This window comes from Purpureocillium lilacinum, assembly GCF_023168085.1.
Source record: "Purpureocillium lilacinum CBS 284.36 DNA, scaffold_8, whole genome shotgun sequence".
Lineage (NCBI taxonomy): Eukaryota > Fungi > Ascomycota > Sordariomycetes > Hypocreales > Ophiocordycipitaceae > Purpureocillium > Purpureocillium lilacinum.
The window spans coordinates 1,150,272-1,172,373 of NW_027072118.1; the positions used below are offsets into that span (position 1 = coordinate 1,150,272).

Genomic DNA, 22,102 nt, shown 5'->3' on the forward strand with positions numbered 1-22,102 from the left:
CTCGTCAAGGTAAGTCCATTGCGGTGTATCACATAACCGTAGTCGGCAGCCTTCTCCGTCGAGAGGGATCCGTCTGAGTAGAGCCCTGAATCAAACTTTGACATCAGTGAGACCTACCATGGCGAGACAGCACAGCGACCAGTTGACCCCTTGACAACTACTACGTTGAACTGCCAGAGGCGAGCATTCTTCTCAGCCATTTTCATTACCTCAGTAGAGGCCTTCCTATAAAACGGCAATTCCCTGGGACCAATAATATAAAGAGTAGCTGGGCTAGACAAAAAGCAGACGGAAGCAATTCATCACTGCTGCAACATTGCCAATATACATTGTACGTACTCAAGCACCGCACTAGAACATGGAGCTGGCGACTGATCACCTTCCCCTAGAACATGATTGGAAGAAGCTCGACGAGCGCAATTGCCCGAACAGCTAATTTTTCATCAGCCAGCCTTTCTAGGTGAGCTGGAAGCCACGATCTGCGAAGCATGGTTTAGATAATATCTAACGGTACAAGCCTCAGTCAAGGTCCAATCCTGAACCATCAAGAACAAAGGTCGAAGACGGACCAACGTACTCCTGTATGGTCTTAACCTACAAGGTATGGATCTGCTCCATAGAGTAATTGATTCTGCAGCAAGATTGTACATGCAGACTATCAGGCTATTGACTTTTTTGATCAAGTGATCACTCTGCATCGAACGACCAACCAATATGGCTCGACAGGAACCATGATCGAGAAGACATGATAGTACGTCGATGGCCAAAATAATCAGACGAATGCCCATCGGTGACCCACAATTTCTCGCAGCACTGAAAAGTGTGCCATGTATTGGGAACTGCTTGCCTGCCTCACACATGGGGCGCTCCGCGCGACAATGCATATGGGTCCCTCAAAGAGCCAATCAGAAGGTATGGAGTCGCTCCGGAGCCTTGTGTTTGGAATGAGCGGGCGATATAGTGATAGAAACGCCAATGAAACGTCGTGGAGTGTCTCCGGACCCCTTTTAGTGCCTTGCGGGCCGGCCTTGGTCGGACAGTGAAGGTGCAGGTCTCATGTCATCACGGTCGCACTACAGCTACGTGCAGGCGGCGTCTGCAGCATCCAGCCAGTTTCAAGGACCAATACCATGCCGGCGTCTGTCGTCTCGCCAGCCACAAATACATGCGTGATAAAGCTGAGGCTGGTGTGCGACTTGAGAGCTGCTGCATGGTCATGTCAGGTGGTGCTGTCGTTGCAATCCGGCGTTTCTCCGCCGTGGCATTGCAGCGATGACCGGTAGTTCCACCATTTTCCTACTTGCGACAGCATCGGTCACCGTTATTCTTTATATCACCATCCCTTTCGTTGCAATCACATCTGTTACTACCACTACCATCATTTGTGGCACGGTGTACTTGTACCACATGTCTCCCGGCAGCCCTCCCCAGTAGCCAGCCAAACTGTCATTGCTACAAACCTTCGATATGACCTCCGATGCCATGAAACACGGTGCCTTGCCCTCCCCATCGCCCGTATACGACAGGCCTGCCGAAAGTGGTTTTATCTCCAGCAATTCGTTGACGATGAGGAGAAAGGCTCCCAAGCTGTCCAACCGCCGTGATGGCGACGCCAATGTCGCCGACCAGGATGGGCAGCATAAGCACATATGGGAACCCTGCATCAGGCGTAAAATGCAGACGTCCGAAGATCATTCAACTCCACTCGTCCCGACGTGGCACGGCCATGTAGCGTCGACACTTGATGCCCTCGTACTTTTCGAGTGGGCCTTGAGCGGCCGTATCGACCGTATCCGTCGCCGTCCATATAACAGGGAACGTCAGGAAATTATCAAAAGCGGCAGCGTGTTCATTTATGAGGAGCATGCCACCGGCATTAAACGCTGGACTGACGGCTTATCTTGGAGCCCGAGCCGAATCCTTGGCAACTTTCTGATTTATCGGGAGCTCGACAATACATTCGAAGCTGGCGGGAGGAATCGTGCCATCCGCAAGAAACGGGTTGCAGGCGGGTCGTCTGGCAGTGTGTCCATGACAAAAGGTGCCTCGCGATCCGATAATGGCGACGTCTTGGTCCAAGGCCGAGATAGCACCAAGAATCCCGAAAGATCCCTCGTGGACTCGCTGGTAAACTCTTATCGGTTCAAGAAGAACGGCCTTGTCAAGAAGACAATCAGCATTACATTCCGTGGCGTTCCACATCATTTGGTCAGCTATTATGGTGTTGACGACGTCTTGCAAGGCAACCTCCTCAACCCGTTCGAGGATGACTCCCTCTTGGCCGTCGCGCCCAGCATCGAGCTACTCATGTCTCAAAACTTTCGTGCCCCAGTTAATGAGTTCGAGCACAACCCATACGGTACCCTCTTGTCTACATACGGAATCGTAGGCGAGTTTTGCGGCTCGGACAGCAACCTCGAGAGGGCATGGACTGATTCAATGCAACCCAAAACGGGCTCTTCGTACGGGGCGGCCCAGCCATGGCTTTGCTTATACTCTCATGGTGAGCAGCTACCCTACTCTGGCCAGATATCCTACGCCACATAATTTGCAACTATCCACCGCCACTGTCGCAACACGGCGTATCGTCTCCTGGCCTACAAAGCCATTCCAGGTCGCCAAACACTATCGCCACGCAGTGGTGAGAATTCAACGTCTGCGTCAGACGACAATGTCGCAGCGCTCCCAGGTAGAGCTTTCGGCTCCGATCAGCCGCGGTTGGATAAAGCAGTTATCTCGGATGAGATCGATTTGCAAGGGGAAGCCGAACCCCTTAGAGGCGAGCGGTGCGAACCAAGAGCTCAGTAAGCCTAGAAGCGACGCACGCGCCGAGGAGTACAAGATCATGCGCAAGAAGGTCGGAAAGAGTCGCATAGGAAGCAGGTCAGTGAAGGGAGAGATGATGCGTGAGAATCAAAAGGCGAAGGAGAGCGTCAGATTATCATGATACTAGATACCGCGATGATTTTCTCGCTCGACAGTTTCATTTGTCTATTCCTTTCTATCCATGAGAATACAATACAATTTGCGATGTCTTCGAGTCAATGATATAGCCGTGTCTGGCCACTGGCGACACACAGGAGCTTGGCCGGACAGAAAAATGTCGTCTTCGGGTTGTCTACTGAGAAAGTAGCTCCCGGCCTTCATGCCAACGTTTCTGGCGTTTTCCTAGTAGGCCTTGGTCGGTAGGTATTCATACCAGCATTGCTATCCCGCTTTTGGGCAAGCTCGTTCCTGTTGACTTCCGTGACTGATTGGCCGCAAAAGTGGGCCTGCAGGGGTCCGTATTTAATGCACCAGAGACGCGTCGCGTCAGAACGACGCGAAAATGGGTTGTGTCGTTACTGGGCCGGCCATCCGCAGCACTCGTTCCTCAAAGTCTCTGCAAAAGCCGCTCATACCTCTCGCAATGGACCCATTTGTTCATCTTCCGAATTACTCCATTATCGTTTGCAGGATATGCGAATACGCATGCGTGGCCGATGAGGTTGGAACGCATCTACGAACGCGTCACTCTGGCCTGCCCTTAGCCGAACGACGCGCCGTCGTGCAGGCCGTGCAAAGCATTTCAAAGGTGATACGAAGTCAAACTGAACTGAGCCGGCTAGAACTCCCCCATCCGTGAACGTTGCCGATTCCTCATCTCGCCGCACCAAAGCTTGATGGCCTAAAATGTCGACGGTGTGCGTACGTCGTTCGCTGCCTAGAGAATACAGGCCCACTGTCGCGACAAACACGGCTGGCAGAACCCTAGGACAAGAGGTCGCCCGTCTAGCACCGACGCACCGATGATTGGCTTTCCATGGAGGGAAAACGTACACTGCCAGCGATTTTTCCCTGCAGGAGCTGGGAACAGGTGGCTCGAGGTCGATAGTAACGCAGGGAGGCAGACGAATGCACGGGACAAATCATCTGTTGTGCTTGACCTGCCGAAAAGAGGCGCAGCCCCAAGTGTTGATGTCGTGGCCCACATTGATAAGGTATTGTCGCGAGAACATCAATATCAGAACGCGGTCAAGCAACCACGACTATCCGATAATGCCATGGGAGACGACACGTTTGCTGCCAGGACCTTGTGGCTGGAACGTACGCAATGGCCAGCGGTATTTAATAATTGCCGGCGAGATATCTTGCGAGCAATGACTCGGTTACCGCAGCGACGCTCTCTGACAGCTGAGTACGTCATCGGCCAAGGACCATGCGAAGGTGACCCGGATGTTGGGAGTCCTTTGGAGGACGAGCAAAGGATATGGTACATTCTAAGCGCACTTGACCTTGTCATCGACCGGTGTGAAGAGACAGAACGCCATACGAACCGAAAGCTTCTATGTTGGCTTGTCAGCTCCAGGATCAATGTTTGCAGTCCAAAGCAGTTTGCCCTTCTCGCCGAAGAAAGCAGTCGTCGGAGGTACAGAGTCGTTTGGAAACGGTTTTTGGCTTTCGTTTTCCGCGCATACAGATTGGAAAGAGAGATCCAGGTCCGGGAGACTAAAGTCAACATCAACAGCCAGCTAATGAACATGCTGGAACAAGTTTGGCAACATCCGGCACTGAGATGCGTCGCCGACTCGAAACATCCATGGCCGTTAGCCTCAGACCATCAGCTCAGTACATGGAATGATAGCACCAACGGCAGCCTGTCGGGTCCCAATGGTGTCCAGCAAGATGCCAGCGCTGACGACGTGGATTTCAGCTCTGAGGTGGTCTTTGACGATACGGTGGAGATGTCGAACGACGATGACAGTGACTCTGATGATGACGAGCTGGGTGACAACCTTGACGACGAACACTGCACTATCATCGACGACGTTGACGGTTGCTCACTGCTCAATAATCGAGTCCACGATACGAATCGAGAGATTGAATCAAGATCTGTCTCCATCCCTGGCCAAGAAGCTACTACATGTGCCTACGAAAAATTCCTGGAGCTCCTTTCCAATTGAATCTAGGCCTTTGCATGGAGCCTGTTGCCGACGGTGAACCCAGCTCAACGCTACTGCTTCGTTTCAGCGGGATTCTTGGCTTTTCCGCGGACTGCCGCAGCTTTCTACTAGCCCGGCAGTATTGTCCACAGTTGTTTCCGCTCATATATATCCAGAGACTTCTGTTCCTGGAACGGGCTTTGCCTGTGCGAGCGTATGCCACATGCCACAATTGGCATACCCGAGCGACCCTTTACAGGACGACTGGAACAGCTGAACCGGATACGGGAGCAACATATGATTTCTGACTCGCAATCATCTTTGACAGAACTGCTGAGCCTTCGAAACTTTGGCCGAAAGGTTGCACGCACAGAGCCGCCTGCGTTCCTCTTGCGCTGGAGCGACGACGGCCGCACAATAAGCTGCGGAGAGATGTTCAGTGTAACAATGGACGACTTCCCAAAGCTGGCTGGAGTTGCTGCCAGGTGCCCTGTGAAGCATACCCTCCGCGAGGAAAGCCGCAGGGTGCGCGAAGCTCATCTTGGATAGCAGCAACCGTGCGTGGGCCACTATTGGCATTTTGATGGGGAATGGCTGCGGTGATGGCCAGTTGTGTTGCTCGCCGCTCGACTTGTGGCTATAGGGCTGTGCCAAGGCCACCGGGTCGTCGTCAGGCTCCTTCTTGATCGTCTCCTGTGGTGATTCGGTCGTCTCGACCAGGCAGCCATCGTTGTGATCATGATGGGGTACTGGAACAGCATCAAGTATGCCATGTCCGGGCTCCTCGACAGCGAGGCTCAAAAGGCCAGACGCACACACAAAGTATGGCACCAGTGGAGACATCTTCAGCAAACCGAACGTGTCGACATATGCCTCTGAGAGTCCAAGAATGGACTGCGCAGCCTGCAAACAGATCTCGCGCGGATGCACATGAAGCCCCGGGAGAGGCATGGTAACGTACGGCCTGAAAAGGGAGAGCAGGCAAAAATGATAGTACATGCTGCAGAGCAGTTAGCTCCGTACTTGCTCAACGGTCCGTGCGGACAAGTATACGCCCATATATGAAAGACGAATGCAAGGTAAATGCATCTATACGTGAACGACCTGGGAAATATGTGAGGGCTCTTACTGGATGAAAGTCACAAATGGTGAGTTGCTCCCGTCTGCTGCGAGCATTGCAAAGAAACCCTCGTACCAGTCGAGACACCGACGGTATACCAACACTACCTCATCGCCCGTAGCCGCCGATGACCACACGAGAAGCTTGTATACCCATTCGGTGAGCTGGAAGATCTTGGCAGGGACGAGCTGGAGGCCACTGAGCTGAGCCCTGTACTCGCCCGCCAGTGTACCTATATTGGAGCCGTCAGCCCATCCATACTACACGATCACGCGCTTCAGCTCGCTCATGCTTGCGCTACTGACACAACTCGCTTGACACCACGGGCGAAGAATTACTAGGCCCATAGGCACAAGGCGGCCGATCAAGAGCAACTCCATCATCCTGCATTATCGTGGTGTGCATCCCAGTGGGCTGTGCTGTCAGTAGTTTGAGTATCCTGCCCAAAACGATCCCAATTAGCACCCCAGTGACATCGAAAGTAGAAGCAGGAAAGGCCGGGACATCGTACCGGACGAGTGATATAGCCCCGCAGTACGTTGTCGCGCGTACCTGCATGTACCGGTCGTCCTGCTTGTCCGCCTCGAGCGGTTCCTGGAGGCATAATTTGGTAATTTCGGCCTTAAATGCCTCCGCAAGCTCCCTCGCCTCGGCCTCGCGGCCGCAACTGACTTGGTAAAGGGCAAGCATGCCTAGGGTTTGAATATCTGGGAGGGTGCCGAGTTGTTCTTTTCCGCTAGTGAGGGCTTCAGCCTCGTCGAACAAAGCCTGGCTGTTCCAACAATCAGAATGAGGGAATTCGCCATCGGCATCGCTTTTAGTGAGGCAAGTTTGCTGCTCTTTCTGGTGCTGTTGCTGTTGAGGATGTTGGCGCTCGTCCAACCGGGTTGACAAGGCGAGGAGTGAGTTGACAAGCGCTGGTGAGCAGTAGCGTCCATCCCCGCTGGCAAAATCTTGCAGAAATGGATCTTTGCAGAAGAGGCAGAACGGCAAATAATCCCACGTCAGGAGTGAGTCAAAGCGGTCCCTAATCTTGGAAACAGGCCATCCAGTGCGGGTCCAGGGATCGATCTGCTTCGTCTTTTCCGGCCCGGTCAATGACAGCACCACTGCTACCAATGGAACACAGCCGGCAGCAGAGGCTGGGATCGTGAGAAGTTTGGTTTCGGACTGCGCGTCCCCTGATAGGCGACGCTCGCTGGTTGTCCCAGGAGATTTGTTGCTATCGGTCACGGACGATGAAGCTGGCAACGCACCTTGACAATGCGGGCACGTCACCGGCCGGATACTGCTGGTGGTGGCCGCTGCGTACGAGGTAGCCGGCGAGTGACGACGTGAAGATGGTGCGATAACGGCGGCTGGGGTGGGTTCGGGCTGTCCAACGGCTTTCAGGTGGTCCCGGAGATCATTGTAGATGGAGTCGCGCGTGACGGTGCTGTCCATGAGGCGCTGTGCCACTGTGTTGTAAGTGTCGGCATCGTCCGTGGAAGACAGGGCGTCGAGGAGCGCTTCGTTACGCTCGCTGATGCGCCGCAGTTGCTCAATTTCGGCGCGCAAGTCGTCCTTGGACTTCCGCGGTGAGTGGTCAAAGGCGCACTCGAGACCTGCGTCCTTGCACCTTCGGCAGGGATCCTCACCATCGCACTGCAAATGGTCGGAATCAGCATCACAAAGTACCCAGAGGCACAAAGTGGATGCGTGGCGCGCAGCGATACACAAGCGACTGCCTTGTTGGAGAAGAAGTACTGAGGCGCGTTCTAGGTGTTTGCTTACCTTCGCTCTTTTTCTCCTGCAGTGCTGGCAGGCCTTGCGAACCTGGTGTCGACGGGGCATGCCGCTCTCGCCTCCGCTTTGACGTCAAGGGACACATAAAAAGGAATGCCAGTTTACTGCGCAATTGAAAGCGCCGGAGTCTCACGTCGATGAGCGAGGGTGACGCGTATTGTGATCTCGTAAGTTAACAAATGCTGCTGGGGTGCGTGATGTGCGATGTGTGGCGACGTGCGGTCACAGGCTGCAGTCTCCGGACGCCACACATTGTACCGGCCAAGGCTCGGTTGACTACAAATGCTCTGGCGACGGAGCAGGGATCATCACCAAACCAATCACTGCACGTTGCGCTCATCACCTCCCTCCCGGGACTTTGCAGCCAGGAATGAGCCACGATAACCATCAGTCCCTCACAGCCGTTTTGATAGGGCAGGAATGCATATGTCTGGGCGGGGACTGCGACAGAGACATGGGCTTGTCCCTTCCCTGTCCCGCGGAGAAGAGCGGAAACCGGGTTTGCTTTTCAATCATATATAAAAGGGGTCATGAGAGAAGCATTTGTCCCACTCGGGGGAGAGCGAAGCACTGGCCGTGCCACAGACATAATGAGCCATTAGCAGTGAGACAGCCCCGATGGCCCGAGCTTCAAGTTACAATTGCTGCACCGGGGCTGCAATGGCTCCAATAGGCCCCTCCAGCGCGTATGTTGCCGACACCGTACTGAGTTTAGATGGCGGGATCCCCGCGAACAAAGTGGGGCGCCATGTCGTCATTGTGACATATTCCGGCGCATGCTTCTGTGGTATTGCGCCATAACGCGGGCGGACGGCCGAAGCTGGCTCGCCATGTGTCCTGTGCTATGTATGATGCGAGGCGGCGGCCGTTGCAGGCGACATAAGCCATAGCACATGGACGGAACGATAACCCTTTATGGCTGTGAGACAAGGAGCTCATAGCTTGTCGGTGCGGTCTATGCCCGGGTTGCGGGAGGGCCGGCACTGACGGAGGCCTTCTTGGCAGGTATTGCTGTAGAAATTTGCCCACCGGTCTCCGCGCACTGCTGTTGCAGGTTGCTCACCGACCGTCGATAAACGTGCGCAGTCGAGGCGTCATGTTTACTGCACCAAAACCTTTGACATGTGCAGAGCACTTTCGGCATTTACTTCCAAGGTGTTCGGTATCTGTTGGAGTGCGGCCGACAAGAATGTGGGCTCGAGGCCAGCCAGGATTTAAGACCAATAACGCGGCTCCATTTTGTTGGCTCCTGCAGGACGCGATTGGTATACACCACCAGAGGTTTCGCCCCCAATGATGCGACGCATGCGAGCTGCATGCTCGAGACGAGCTACCAGGCGTATTGTGACTAATTCACCTCCTTGGACAGGCTATGCATGAGAAAACAGCTTGAAGCCTCATGCAGCGCCAATACCGAATGCCCAGCTACCATGCCTGCCAGGCAGTCAAAGATCCTCGCGGTATCTCTATGGGACATTTTCGCATGCCTAGGTGCGCTGCGACGTTGGCCACCAGGCATGGTGTGCTTTGACACCAGCTGGGGTGGGAAAGGAACATGCATCAGCGCCGCGACTTCACACCACTAAAACCTGGCGTGAAACCCTCCCGCTCCTACCTGAAGGGTGCCATCGGCCCATTGCTTCGTCGAAATCTTGCGACGCAGTGTGAATCACATTCGCGAACGGCGCAGGAACTGAGGGAACAGGGTATCTGAGTCCAAGCCGTGCCATGCTGGGCGTCATAGAGGGCGATGCAAAGGATGAAAATACGACCCAATCATGACTTGTTCCCTGCTTATTCGAGCGATAACCTGTTTCCGCTTCGTAAATCGGCAGTGTGTTTGCCCATGGCGGAACGCTAGGGCCTCGCACAGTTGATATCACAGGCAAGCCGGTGTTCAAATTAAATCTCTGCTGATTCGGGGATCACTTTATCGCGGCCACCTGAATACCAGCGCAGGCCTCTTTGGTAAGGTTTTGCAAGCTGCCTTGTGCGTTGTCCGTTGCTTGCCCCTAGCTGCATTGAGTAACCAGGTCGTCTAGGTAAGCATTTGTGCATACTGACAGCCTTGGTAGACACCCCACTGAAACCAGAGCAAGCCTCATAACGGCTAGCTTCGACATTATGGGACCTCTTGATAATGTAAAGTATCCGCACCTCGCGTCTTTCCAGCTGCTCGCCAGTGTTCAGGACTTATGTCACCCGTTTTGTTTTTCAGCCCCGCCTCGAGCCACGGAATAGGAGTCCAGGTAGCAGCACGCTTCTCGTACATCCTTCAAGCAAGAGAGCACAAAATACTGCCTGTCCAATTCTACTCAAAGGGTTCCCAAGTACAGCACCGACGCCTCTGCTTTCTCTTCATGAGCATACAGGTGCGTAAAAAAGGAGCCCTGGCTTCGGCGACGCTCTACAGATCTTGAGCAGACGGGCGCAGCATCTGATTTGTGATGGTCTGTAACACCCAAGCTTATTCATTGGTGATCTTTCAGATTGCGATCAAATGGTGCATACATCAGCGACAGAATGCTACCCCAGCTCATCGTATCTGGACTTCATACCGTGGGCAGTCAAATACGAGCACGAAGTCCAACGCTAGTCGCAGCCAACAGCTCCCAAGCACGAAGTGGACTCGCTCCCGCCCGAGGTATTTACCCCAAGGGGCTTTCTGTCTAGTAACGATACTATGCCCAACCACGCCACACGTACAGATACACGCCGCCTAGAACGCAAAGACAACTCTCAATTCACATCCTGTCTGGCGGGCACTGCATCAGATCCCACTCCTCAGCAGATGCCTAAGGGGCCGAGGCGCGGACCGTTCTTGGATATCATTCTTCGCAGGCAAACTGCTGAAACGCGCAAGATTGGGTCGTGCATTAGATGCGCTATGCAACGGATACGCGTAAGCTTGCAAGAGCGTCGAGGGCTGTGGGGGCGCAGGAGTGAGTCGGGAAAGCTAACGCCTGGTAGTGCAAGAGCAATCCCAAAGACCCAAAGGGTGAGTGTCTGACATGTAGCAGTCTGGCGGGCTCGCCGCATCATCATTTCCCATGCATGAGATACAAGCTCACTACCCTAAAATTGGTCCAGCCCGTCTACGTGCGTGGCTACGACTGGATACACAGCTGGGACTGCATGATGAGGAACCCGATACAGAGTTGGATAGCAGATGAGCCTAAGCTTGTTCGCGTATCCGAGGGTCTAGGCAGCAAAACCATTGAGGTTTCCGTGCGGCAGTTCGTGGATGATGGTCGCCGGGGACGAATGCCGGGCGTATGTGACACTGACAGCAACCGCCCCATTCTAACCGCATCGTTTGCTTTGACCGACCTAAAGGCCGGCGAAGAAGCCTATGCCAATTACATCCCGGGAATTATCGGCTCTGTCCTGAAGCGGTTCTCAGGACCATCTGACCAACTACTGCATCAAACGTATCGACTCGCATGTCAAAAATATCAGGATCGGACAACTCCGAGCGATGTGTCGGAGCTCCTTGGCCTGGCATTCAGGTTGTGGACTGCGGTTCGTCTCTCGACCTTGCCTACCTTCATCGTGGGCAACGAAGCACTTGGATCAGCAGGTGGTATGTCACATCAATCCGGGTTATGTACCGCACAAGTTCCAGCTCCCCCTATTGTCCGTGCACAATTGCAAACCGCTTTGGCACACTACGTTCAGAGAACGGTTAGGCCAGCCCTGATAGGCAAACTTCAAAGCATGATGTGCCGAAACAGGAAAGATGCCTGGCTGGCCAACTACCTGTCAACATTTATGTTGCTGCACAATATAACACTTCTCATAGCACATGACGGAGAAGAGTCGCGGTGCCATGGAACGAATGTAGGTTTTCCTTCTATGACTACCAATGCTGCGAAGAACCCTTGCGCTACTGATGTTGCTGTATTTGTAGCCATCAAATTCGGCCAATGTGCGAGAACACATTCAGGGTATGGCAAGATACTGCTCCAGAACGGATTGTACCCACGGTATCTGCTAACTCTGTGGTTAAGATGCAAATACGTTGCTAGCGCATTTCCACTACTATAGCAAGGGTCTCTGCCCATTGTCCAAGGCTTGCGAGAATCGGTCACTGCAGTCCGAAATGGGCCTAGACGGCAAGGAGATCCAATTCCTCGCGTACAGCAGGGCTTTTGCAAAGCAACATGGTAAGTCACTCCTTGCTTATCAGGCCTTTGTATTCCCAAAAGCCAAACTTTAAAAGGGCGTTGCGACCTTCAGCGCTAACATTCTCCACCAGAGGCTGGATGGAGGAGACTCCGAAAAGTGGCTGTTTACGAAGACGACTACTTTCTCATCAGCCAGTTATTTGACGAGAGTTGGCGTCCTTGTCTGACGTAGCGCGGACAACGAACAGGAGCAGGACTCCTGAGAGAACGGAATTTCTATCTCAGTGACATGCCTCATCATCATTGGGTAGCTTGAATATACTGGTAGCGATACTCCCAATCGGATGTACCCCTGCGACCGACAGTGTTAGGGATGACTCGACTTCCATCTTTCTCTCTATCAATAAGGGGTGGTCATGGGCGGCTGTCAAGCCATTTGGACGTCGAAATATAGATGCAAGAAGACTATCTCCGCGGTCATGGTTGGTTTCGGTTTCCACAGCATTTAGCTTCCTGTCCCATGGTAGTGGAACATGGCTGTCCAGTACACAAATCAACACACGAATCCGCCGCAGACTTACATTGAAGAGACAGCAGACAAGGCTCGCAAGAAGCACCTTGCCCTCTTACGACAAGAAAAGGCAGCCCTCCATATATACACAGACGGAAGCGGCATCAACGGTCAGATTGGCGCGGCAGCAGTCTGCCCGACAATACAGCAGACGCGAAGCTCATACATGGGAACCGAGGATATCTCAACGGTCTCGCTGGCGAGCTGCAGGGCATCTGTCTGGCGCTAGATATCGCACAACGAGATCGAGCCGAAGGATACAGACGCAGCAAAGTCGTCATCTACACCGACAATCAGGCAGCCATCCGCTCTTCAGCCAAGCCCGAAGGTAAACCTGGGGCCTACCTACTGAAGAAGATCGTATTCCAGACGACAACACTGCAGGAGCGAAACTTGCCGATTGCGATACGATGGGTCCCGGCCCACACCGGAGTGCAAGGCAACGAAGACGCGGACAGAGCAGCCAAAGAAGCCAAAGGTTGGCGCGAGCGCGGACAAGCAGGGCCGTGAGGGTAAATGCCCGCAGAGCTCTGCTCTCTCCGCTCCACACGGAAGACATGGACACATAAAGAAGCCCATAAGGCCTGGGCGGCGAGGTGGGCGGCGGAGAAGCGAGGTAGGGCCTCGTATCGCTACACGCCCACGCCGACCAGAAAGGTCCTACGGCTGTACAACGGGCTGAGCAAGCGCCAGAGCGCCCACACCAGACAAAGCTGAGCATTGGGGAGAGACTGTAGGTATGCGGACCCAAGACATGAGGCGAATCGTCTCGACAGAGCCTGTACATGTTCGAAGATTAGTAGAGAACCGCGTTCTACACGAGGTGGCCGCCACGGGTAGATTGAGGTTCAGGAGCAAAGCGGGAATTTTGGGGGCAGCTGGTCGGGGTTTTGTTTACATTGCACTGGCGAAGTGGGCGGCTGGGGGTTAATGCGGCTGCGTCGGCTGCCTGCCAGACCCCGCTCACCGGGCATGGCTGCGGTTAAATTAGCGGCTACAACCGACTAGGAATACACTTCACTTCAGTTCAGATTAGTGTTTTCTGGAGATGGCTGCGCGTAAGTTCGTGCTAACAACGGGGCGGCCGGATGTTAATCCGGTCCTGTCAACCTCCCTGAAGACCCCGCTTCACATTGCATGGCGGCACATAAATTCAGGCAGCTTCGACAGAAGGAATACAAATCCCTGCGCGTACAGTCCATAACGAATGTCACATTACTCCTTCCTGAAAGGCGACACACGCATGGTTACCCTGCGGCACGATCAAACGCGATTCTGCTTGCCTCGACAGAAAGAACCAATGTCAAGAACGAGTATGTCTATGGTCTCACTACTTGGGACTGTTAAAACATGTCCAAACCCTCTTTTAAATGCGGCGTAATGGAACTCTAGTGGCAGGGTGCTCATGAATTCGAGCTTGACGGATGCAGCAAGACAGGCTAGCTAGTACGCTTCCTCGACTAAAGAACTTCACTCATACGCTCTCTAGGCTCGGGCGGACTGTTACTCCCTCGCGCGTGATTTGCCCCAACGCGTCGTGGGAATGAGCATCATGACCCCTACTACCTCAACAGAGACGGAATCTAGGCTTCCATTGTGTTCTTGCTGCGGACACTCCGACTGTGTCCCTCTGAAGGAGCGTCGCTTGTGCAGTCAGTGGTTCTTCGTGCGGTGGGACGCATTGCCTTTCTCGACATCATTGGACATGCTTCGCGAACTACAAGGTGTCCTGGGGTCGCGGCACTTTCATATTCAAACACTCAAATGGGAGGCAGGCGTTTATGAGGCGCTTGTACAAGTTGAGCCGAGTGAAGACAGTCCGTCAGTGCTGCCATCTTTCCTGTTACCACTGGTACAATCTGCATTTTTTGATGCTACCAGGAGCAGAAGTTGGAATTTGCCATGTTGTTGGATAGGAGTCAAGGAGAACTTGCCGGTTTGGCTGTCTTGCTTCCGATCATGCGATGACGGCGTTACGCTGGGGGAGACAAACTTGGGGAAAGTTCTGCTCGGCGAGATTCGATATGCTGCCACAGGAAGCACCTCTCTACTCTATGCAATTGGGCTCAATATATGGATCTAATTTTGGGACAGAATGAGACATAGAATGGCTTGCAGGCTCGAAAAATACCAAAAGGATCGAGGACCCTAAATTCTATCTCTGCCCTTGCCTGGACTAGCCCTCCGAAGGCATCCGGCGCGTTAACCATTGCCCAACTTGTGTTTTCTGTGCGCATTACATTTCAGTTCGGTGCCAACAATGGGACCTCCCCTCAGATGGCCGGTCTGTTCTTGCGGAATTTCTCTCGTTGCACCTCGAAGCGGAGACTTGTTTCCTCTGACCGTTGGACTGCCACGTATCCTGTAGAACATCTTAGGAATGTGGCGTGACATGGATCTGACATTGTTCATCTTATTCACTGCCATGAAGTTCCACGATAACCTGGGCAAACCTCATCCTGGCCTCGTCCACACCACTCTGGCTCCGAACGGATGCCTCGAATTCTGCTCCGTCTATCACTAACGTACAGAGCACAGCTGCGCATGCGAACCCAAGAAGACGCAGGCGGTCAACAAGTCTACTAAACGTCTCTGTCCAGAAGCCTCCTCTGAGTTCTGGATGTTGGTTCTCATCTCTTGACGAAGAAATCCAGTATACAATGTGAAACACATGAAATGGAGAACCCTCCAGTTTTCCCGTCTCCGGCTCCATTTCCACGAAGCTGCGCGGCAAATTGAAGTTGATTTGCATATATCATGGATAGAAGATTGTTCATCCAGGTAACTTTCTTGATGTCGCTAGCTAGGAATGTTGCCGAAACAGGATCAAAGGCATTAAAATGCACAGTAACCATGCCGGTTCCGTTCTGGAGTTTAATGATAGTACCAAAATTGGTGAATAACACCGAAAAACTGATCAAAGGATGTCGTCTGCGCGATTGGAGCTGGTGATGTGACTGCAAGCTGGCGCGGCCAACCATCCATCAGAATCAACAGGCGGCGGACCCGGCAGCCGAGCCACTTTGTTCTCCCCTTGCTCCTGGCTCAGTAACAGCCCAGTCGATAGATGACGTCTGGGAGATACCCTGATTTATTGCGGAGCCCGATAATCCAACCATGCTGGAGGTAACAGGTCACGGAGTCGGAGGTGCAAGCATGAAATGACCGTGAAGCCACTACCCCCACCCCGCGAACGGCCCAGACCGGGCCATAATTCGGGTGTCACAGTCAGACACTGTCCAATGCAGGAACGGTGTCCAGCAGGCTACTCCACCACGAAAAAGTTCAACAGAAGTCGTCACGGGAGCAAACCGGACGTGGTGACATGCTCCCCATTCCTTTCCCCAATTGAGTCGACGCTCTCCATGTGTTGCGATGAGCAAGGCAAATGCAACACACTCTTGCGGCTCGCCTCATAGACATTGCCAACTGGCGGCCGAAGCCCACGTACCGACCGGAGGTGTCTTCAGCTACTAGCGCAACTTAGATGGGCGGGCGCATGCAGCCAAGGCTGATTGTTGCATCAAACTTGTCTCGAACCAAAGGGACTTGATTGGTAATCCACTTTCCATGTCGCACACTGGTTGGTTTTATATGAGAAGCGGGGTAGATGAACGCAGAGGGTCATCCTTCGAACGCGGCAAAGACCTTGGGCAGGTTGGGGGTGTGGTTAGGATGCACCTGCACCCTAGCGACCAGACCCCAAGATATAACGCCACAACCTTTTGCTGTAACATCCCAAGCCATTGCGGACAGCCGGTCCGCGGGGACGCCGGATGAATGTGAGGAATGTGATGATGACGGGCAACGGGTGAATCAGCCGTCCGAGTTCGCTTGGTGTACGTCGTCTGACATTGCGGGTCAGATTACTGGAAGCAGATCTGCGCAGTTCAGCAACGGCTGTCTGGGCCGCGTGATCCATCCAAAATCCGCTTTTGAGGGCCCGTAGCCATCGTACGAGTTGCCGTGCCATTGCAAGGTTTGCCTTTGATGCGCTGCTCGAGGTTCGAATAGTCCGACGATCTCAGGACTGGATGGCGTCTCGGTGCCTTTTTAGCCGCCATGCAACCACTATCGGGATGGGCAATTGACGAGCTAGCAACCTTGCTCGTTGGGGCGACTTTGGAATCCAATAACGTTGTGGCCCTTCGCTGCGGCGACGACAACAAAAAATGCTGCTGTGCAGTCCCCCTAACCGCGTCATTGGGCATCCCGTCGACCACCTCGGCGCCTCTGTCTCGCTTATCATCCCTCTCGGTGACTGGACCGTGTCGTGATGGGCTAGTGGCGGTGCCGTTTCGCTTGCGCCGTCTGAGATCCTTTTCACTGCCCAAAGAAAGCTACTGAAATTGGTGGATTGGAGTGCGCTTCAAACGCACAGAGATATAGCCCAAACCGCGTTGGTTGAGAGCGGCGGAGAGACAACTTATCCAGGATGGGCTTTCGCAAATTTGCATGCACCTTTGTGAAGGCACACACAAGAGAGAAACCTGCTATAAGGCTGGGTTGGCAACATCGCAATGGCCCTCATGCAATGTCATTGGCGGTAATGCCGACGGGCGGCAAAAAAGGCATTTGGCAAAAACGAAGGGCGGGGCCATATGTACGAATATAACGCTGTGACAGTGAAGGCGCCAAAACGCCAGACTTGCGGCACCGTTTTTCATCGTGGAGTCAAGACTTTGCCATCCACATACCACACTGAAGGCGTTTTGGTCTGATATGGGAAGTCTTCCACCATGCTGCCCTGCGGTATCGTTTGCGCACATATATGCTTGGAGACAACCTGTCTCGGAATCGGCAGGAGAGTGACTGCGTTCATCATGTTCGCAGTATGCACGACGCTGCGTCGATAGCTGGCGACTCGTCGGCATGATGGAAGAATTGGACATGGTCTGCCCTGTTCGATGACAGTCAACGTTCACCGGCCGTGCTGCACAGGACGAAGCTCGCGAGCGCCCGTCGCTATTCGACTCCAGTATAAGATATGGCCGGTGCTATATTTGGCACGAAAGCCTGCCGTGAACTGTTGTCGTAAATGCCTGTGCCTCGTACCAGGGAATTGCTGTGGAAGGGAGTTTGCGTCTGGGGCAGTTCGGTCCCTGGTGTGATGAACGCATGCACGCAACAGGCTTGGTGGCATCTGAACGTGGAGAGTAACGCAGTTCTCCGTATTGAATGCCGGTTTGCGCATTGAGCGCTCGATAAGCAGAGCGTTACTGCCCGTCTTCTCGACCAGTGATAGGCGGTTCGACGAGGGTAACTTGTACCATCCAGCCCGGAGCGCAGTATATTTTAGCCGCCATAAACGTATCTTCAGCGAAGTAAGTTTGCCAACCGAGATGTCAAAGCCAGGAACACATTGCTTTGAAGTTGAGGGTGCAGTTGGAGGATGGCGGAGGTTCATGAATCCTTGGACGAGGAGACGGGGATATATTTGAGTTGCTACAGCACTGGGGTAAGGAGCAAATCAGACAATCAAGGACTGGCGATTGGCTGGTCCCGCCGGACCTGATCCCGTAACGCGGCGCCGAGTTATTGGTCTCCTGCTTGTGACCCCGGGTTACGCCAAGAGACCGCTAAGCTATTTACGGTCCCGGTCGTTATTCCCCCCTTTCGTCGCAGCGACGTATCGCGCCACCCTGCCAGAAGAGCCCGCAGATTCTGGCGTTGGCCATGGGCCGATCATCACCCCGCCGAAATATCACCCAGAGGAGCCTCGTCTAACGGCCCCGCTCTCGTTCCCAGCTTAACGCCACCGAGTAACTGGCGAGGGGCACCGCTCCCCCCAGACCTGCCCAGCTCCGCTACCTCAAAGTCAACCCAACGCAGGCGCAGGCGTGTTGACGCACCGGAGGCATCATAATATAGTAGTTAAGGTTACCGAGAGAGATTTACGGTATCCATACAGGGGATTGGGGCGAAGAAAACAAAGGTTGAACTGACTTGCGACAATTGATGCGGGCATTGACAAACACTTAGCCGCTGATAATAGTAATTAGAGACAATGACACGCGCCTGACGTCTAAATCGGCACTACATCCAGGAAACTGCCGGGAATCAAAGCTACATCAAACTTTACTTGCACTGGGTCCTTAATGGCGGCTGGATCCACTACGAATTCCACCTTGTTTGCACTTGTCCATTCCTTTTGAAGCGCTAGGGAACTGGGACCACTGGAAGTCTAAAAACGTCGCAGCCATGACGCTCCCCCCGCTACGCATCCCGGAGCAGATTTGCACCAAAACGGCGATCGCGGCCGAAATCTCGCGGTTCTTGTGGGCTCCATCATTTGTATCCTCTAAAGAGCTAGCCAGATTGTGCTTTCTTGATCCATCCGTCTCTCGTGCAGCAAAGACCAGTTATCTACGCACCGCATCGCAGTTCGGCACGTTGCATGAGCGACGGTTATCTTTTCCAAGACGCCTTCACCCGCTTCTTTGACTCACACATTCACTCCCGGACGTCAATAATATCATCACAGCACGTTGCATGAGTCGACTCCCGTCCTTCAGCTGACAAGTCCTATTTCCAATCATTGTATGTTCAGTTGCCATTTGTCCTAACTTCGGATTAAGCTTATCCTCTGACGAGCTGTTGGAATGGGACCGACAGCCCATTCTGCAGAAAGGAAGTTTGGATCCTGTTCTTGTTGTGTCCACCCAGACTGTGTTTCCTTGAAGGAGCACCAATTGTGCCGTCGATGGCATTTTCTCCAATGGGAAGCGACAGCTTCCGCCATGCCTTCAGATATGCTTCGAGAGTTGCGATGTCAGTTGGGGGCCAGGGAGTTCACAATGCAGCCCATCATCTTGAGGGGGGTTGTCCTAGAGGCACTTATGAAGGTTGAACCCGGCAGCGGTGCCTCAAGTATTTTGGACTCTTTCCTGTTGCCCTTTACAGAGTCCTCATTCTTCAATTCCAGGAACAGCAGAGCATGGTCGTTGCCATGTTGTTGGGATGCTGTAATATGGACCGTGCCTCATTGGCTGGCCTTTTCCCGAACTGGTGACAATGTCATCCTTGGACAGACAAGTCTGGGCAGGCTCCTACTCGATGAGGTACGAGAGGCTGCTCAAGGCGGACGATGCGCTGCGGCAAAATGAAGAGTGGCTTTGCAAAGGAGTGCCTGAGCAATTCCCGCGGAAGACAAGCAGCCAGCATTGCCAATTTTAATATCTGAGCCTTCTGAGGACGATGCTGGCGGAGAATGTCGCACGCACAGGAGGATAGATGTGGATCAGGAGAGCACTTGATTTCTACTGAAGGGTCGACCACGGTCCGACGTCCACGCCAGTCGTAACACGGAGCAAGTCAAGAACCTTTCCCGTTCGAAAGCAAACATTTCGCAGATGTGAGCTGTGCTATCTCTTTCTCCAAGGCGTTGTTGCGTTTAAGAAGGCTTTGTATAGTGTCATCATATTGCTCCAGACTCTGCAGTTCTCGGATTTGCTGTCGCAGGAAGACGATGTGGGCTAGATCCGACAGAGATGAGATTAAGGCCTCCATCGCTGCTGAGACAAAGGGCCTCTGACACAACGGCCAAAACCTAATGTAAACGGCTTGTGAGGGATTTAGTAGTAGAGAATAAGGCGTGGCGGGTCCCGGGACGGGGGATGTTTGGGTCTGATGTATTGTGGTGCTGCGCACCAGCAGAAGATGAGGTTTTTGTAGGGCAGCCCCATTATAAGTCCGACTACCGCCGCGGAAAGCAACCGCGCGTATTAGCGCCACAATCGCCCCTTCGCTAAGCTATCTCAGTAAATTCGGCAGCAAGATTGATTACCAGGCCCTTGATGGAGGAGGCGCTGTTGTTGTGCTGGCATGTCGGCTGCGACGGCAAAGCGAGATGCGTTATGACAGCCGTGGCGGCAATGGCGATGACGCGAAGGCTGAAATCGCCACATCGAAACAGGGAATGTAGAAGCGCGTGAGTGTTTTTCTGTATTGTGGCTTGTGGAAAACTTGCCTCAAAACGGCGCGACTGTTGAGGCCGACTATTGCCGGAACGCCATCAAGATGAGGCGTCGCGAGCCCTGTCGGCCACACGGCCATTCAACGTTCAGCGGGATTCTGGCGGCTGTTGTCACACACTTCGGCAGGAAAACCCAGGAAGAAGAATAATTGATTTCTTCTATCTAATGAGTGACTGTAGTCGGTAGCTGATACCTGTACTAATTGGCGCTGTTGGCCGTAGGCATCGGAGACATGGCAGGCAGAGGCTGAATTGCGTGAAGTTATTTCCACCATGAAAAAGCATTAGTGCCGTGAACTCCTTCGTGATCCGAGTGTTTGTGATACCTTCACTGCGGCATGTAGTAGGCATGACAGACCATGAAGCTTTGTCGGCCGTCCGCCTCTCAATCGACATTTAATCTCGGATCCTTATCTGCATTGGCTATACCTGCGAATGAGGTAATCCAATGGCCTACGCTAGACAGAGCATCTCCTCTTCGCGCTCGTATATCCGAGCGACCAAGTGCTCCCACCAGGCATGTCTACCTGCAGCCGCAAGCTCTTCCTCAGAGGCCTCGTCTAGCGGGAGTGGAACGTCCGAATCAATCCAGCTCCAGATCCGGCGGAGGACAGCGTAAAGAGAAGGAACGCTCTGCTTTGAAGATTAGTTGGGGAGGCAATGCAGCTGGATGAGACACGTACGCTCCGCACAGGTGCTTGTATGACTAGCTCAAACCAGTCTGTCGCAGCTTCCTTATGAGTAGGCACAGTGGCCAGCAAGCCGAGAAGGAAGATAGGGAAGAGTGGAACTTGAGCAGTAAACTGCGATCCGGACCTTGGCAGAATACGCACGCAGTCGCCTAGATCAGCCATATTGGCAACGACCTGAGGACTGTTTCGCGGTAGCCTACAGTACTTGTTAGTGTAGCCATTAATACCATTGCAGCCCAGCTCACCTAAGGACGCGACACTGTAAGTAAATGAGCGTAGCTAGGCGCCATGCCTCAGCGGTAACCTCCGTCATTTCTTGGGGTGTGCCAATGCTAAATGACTCCGGCAGCGTCCGCACACAGTCGATTATTGGCGAGTTCCTTCTGGCTATCTTCCAGTGCTTCGTTTCGATACTCCACTGCCTCATGGTGGTCAGCTCCCTTTGAAGGAACTCCGCCGTAATAGGCACGGCAACACTTTCAGCGTCCTGCTGCAGCCGGCCTGCACAGTATGTGATCTGACTTATTACGTGTAGGAGTTTCCTAGAGAAGCCGCATCCGCCATGAACCTCATAGCTCATCTCCCTCGTACCCTGAAGAAGCCAGGAATACCGGCCCACTTCCTCTAAAGGACTCAGAGTAGCTGGAGAAGGGAGTATCGTCATGCATTGAGCCATGATCACGGCTCTAGCGCTTATGACGCACTGTGATATGCGCAATGAGGCTGGCTGGCCAAAATCGTGCGGTGGGCGTCCGTGGCGTACAGTTTGTCGAAGAAGATCCTCACACTTCCTGAAGCCCGCGAGCCAGCGAGGAACATTCGGGTTTTTGGAACGCCGTTCAGTTAGGACAATCTGTTACGCGTGATCAGCAAGCGAGTTGATAGGGTCCGACAGAAGGAGACGCTCACA

At 53.4% G+C, this 22,102-nt stretch overlaps 2 protein-coding genes across 2 annotated transcripts; one reads left to right on the forward strand and one right to left on the reverse strand.

The window, feature by feature from the left end:
- Positions 1-1,566: 1,566 nt before the first annotated feature.
- On the forward strand, positions 1,567-2,547 carry PLICBS_010149 (uncharacterized protein; the record flags this gene model as incomplete). The annotated part of the gene is made up of 1 exon (XM_065601845.1): positions 1,567-2,547. The coding sequence occupies one exon, from the start codon at positions 1,567-1,569 to the stop codon at positions 2,545-2,547; it is 981 nt and encodes a 326-aa protein (XP_065457917.1).
- Positions 2,548-6,047: 3,500 nt separating this feature from the next.
- PLICBS_010150 (uncharacterized protein) lies at positions 6,048-7,875 on the reverse strand (the record flags this gene model as incomplete). Its single annotated transcript, XM_065601846.1, has 4 exons — positions 6,048-6,302; positions 6,595-6,814; positions 7,355-7,686; positions 7,816-7,875. The coding sequence occupies 4 exons, from the start codon at positions 7,873-7,875 to the stop codon at positions 6,048-6,050; spliced, it is 867 nt and encodes a 288-aa protein (XP_065457918.1).
- Between the last annotated feature and the right edge of the window lie 14,227 nt (positions 7,876-22,102).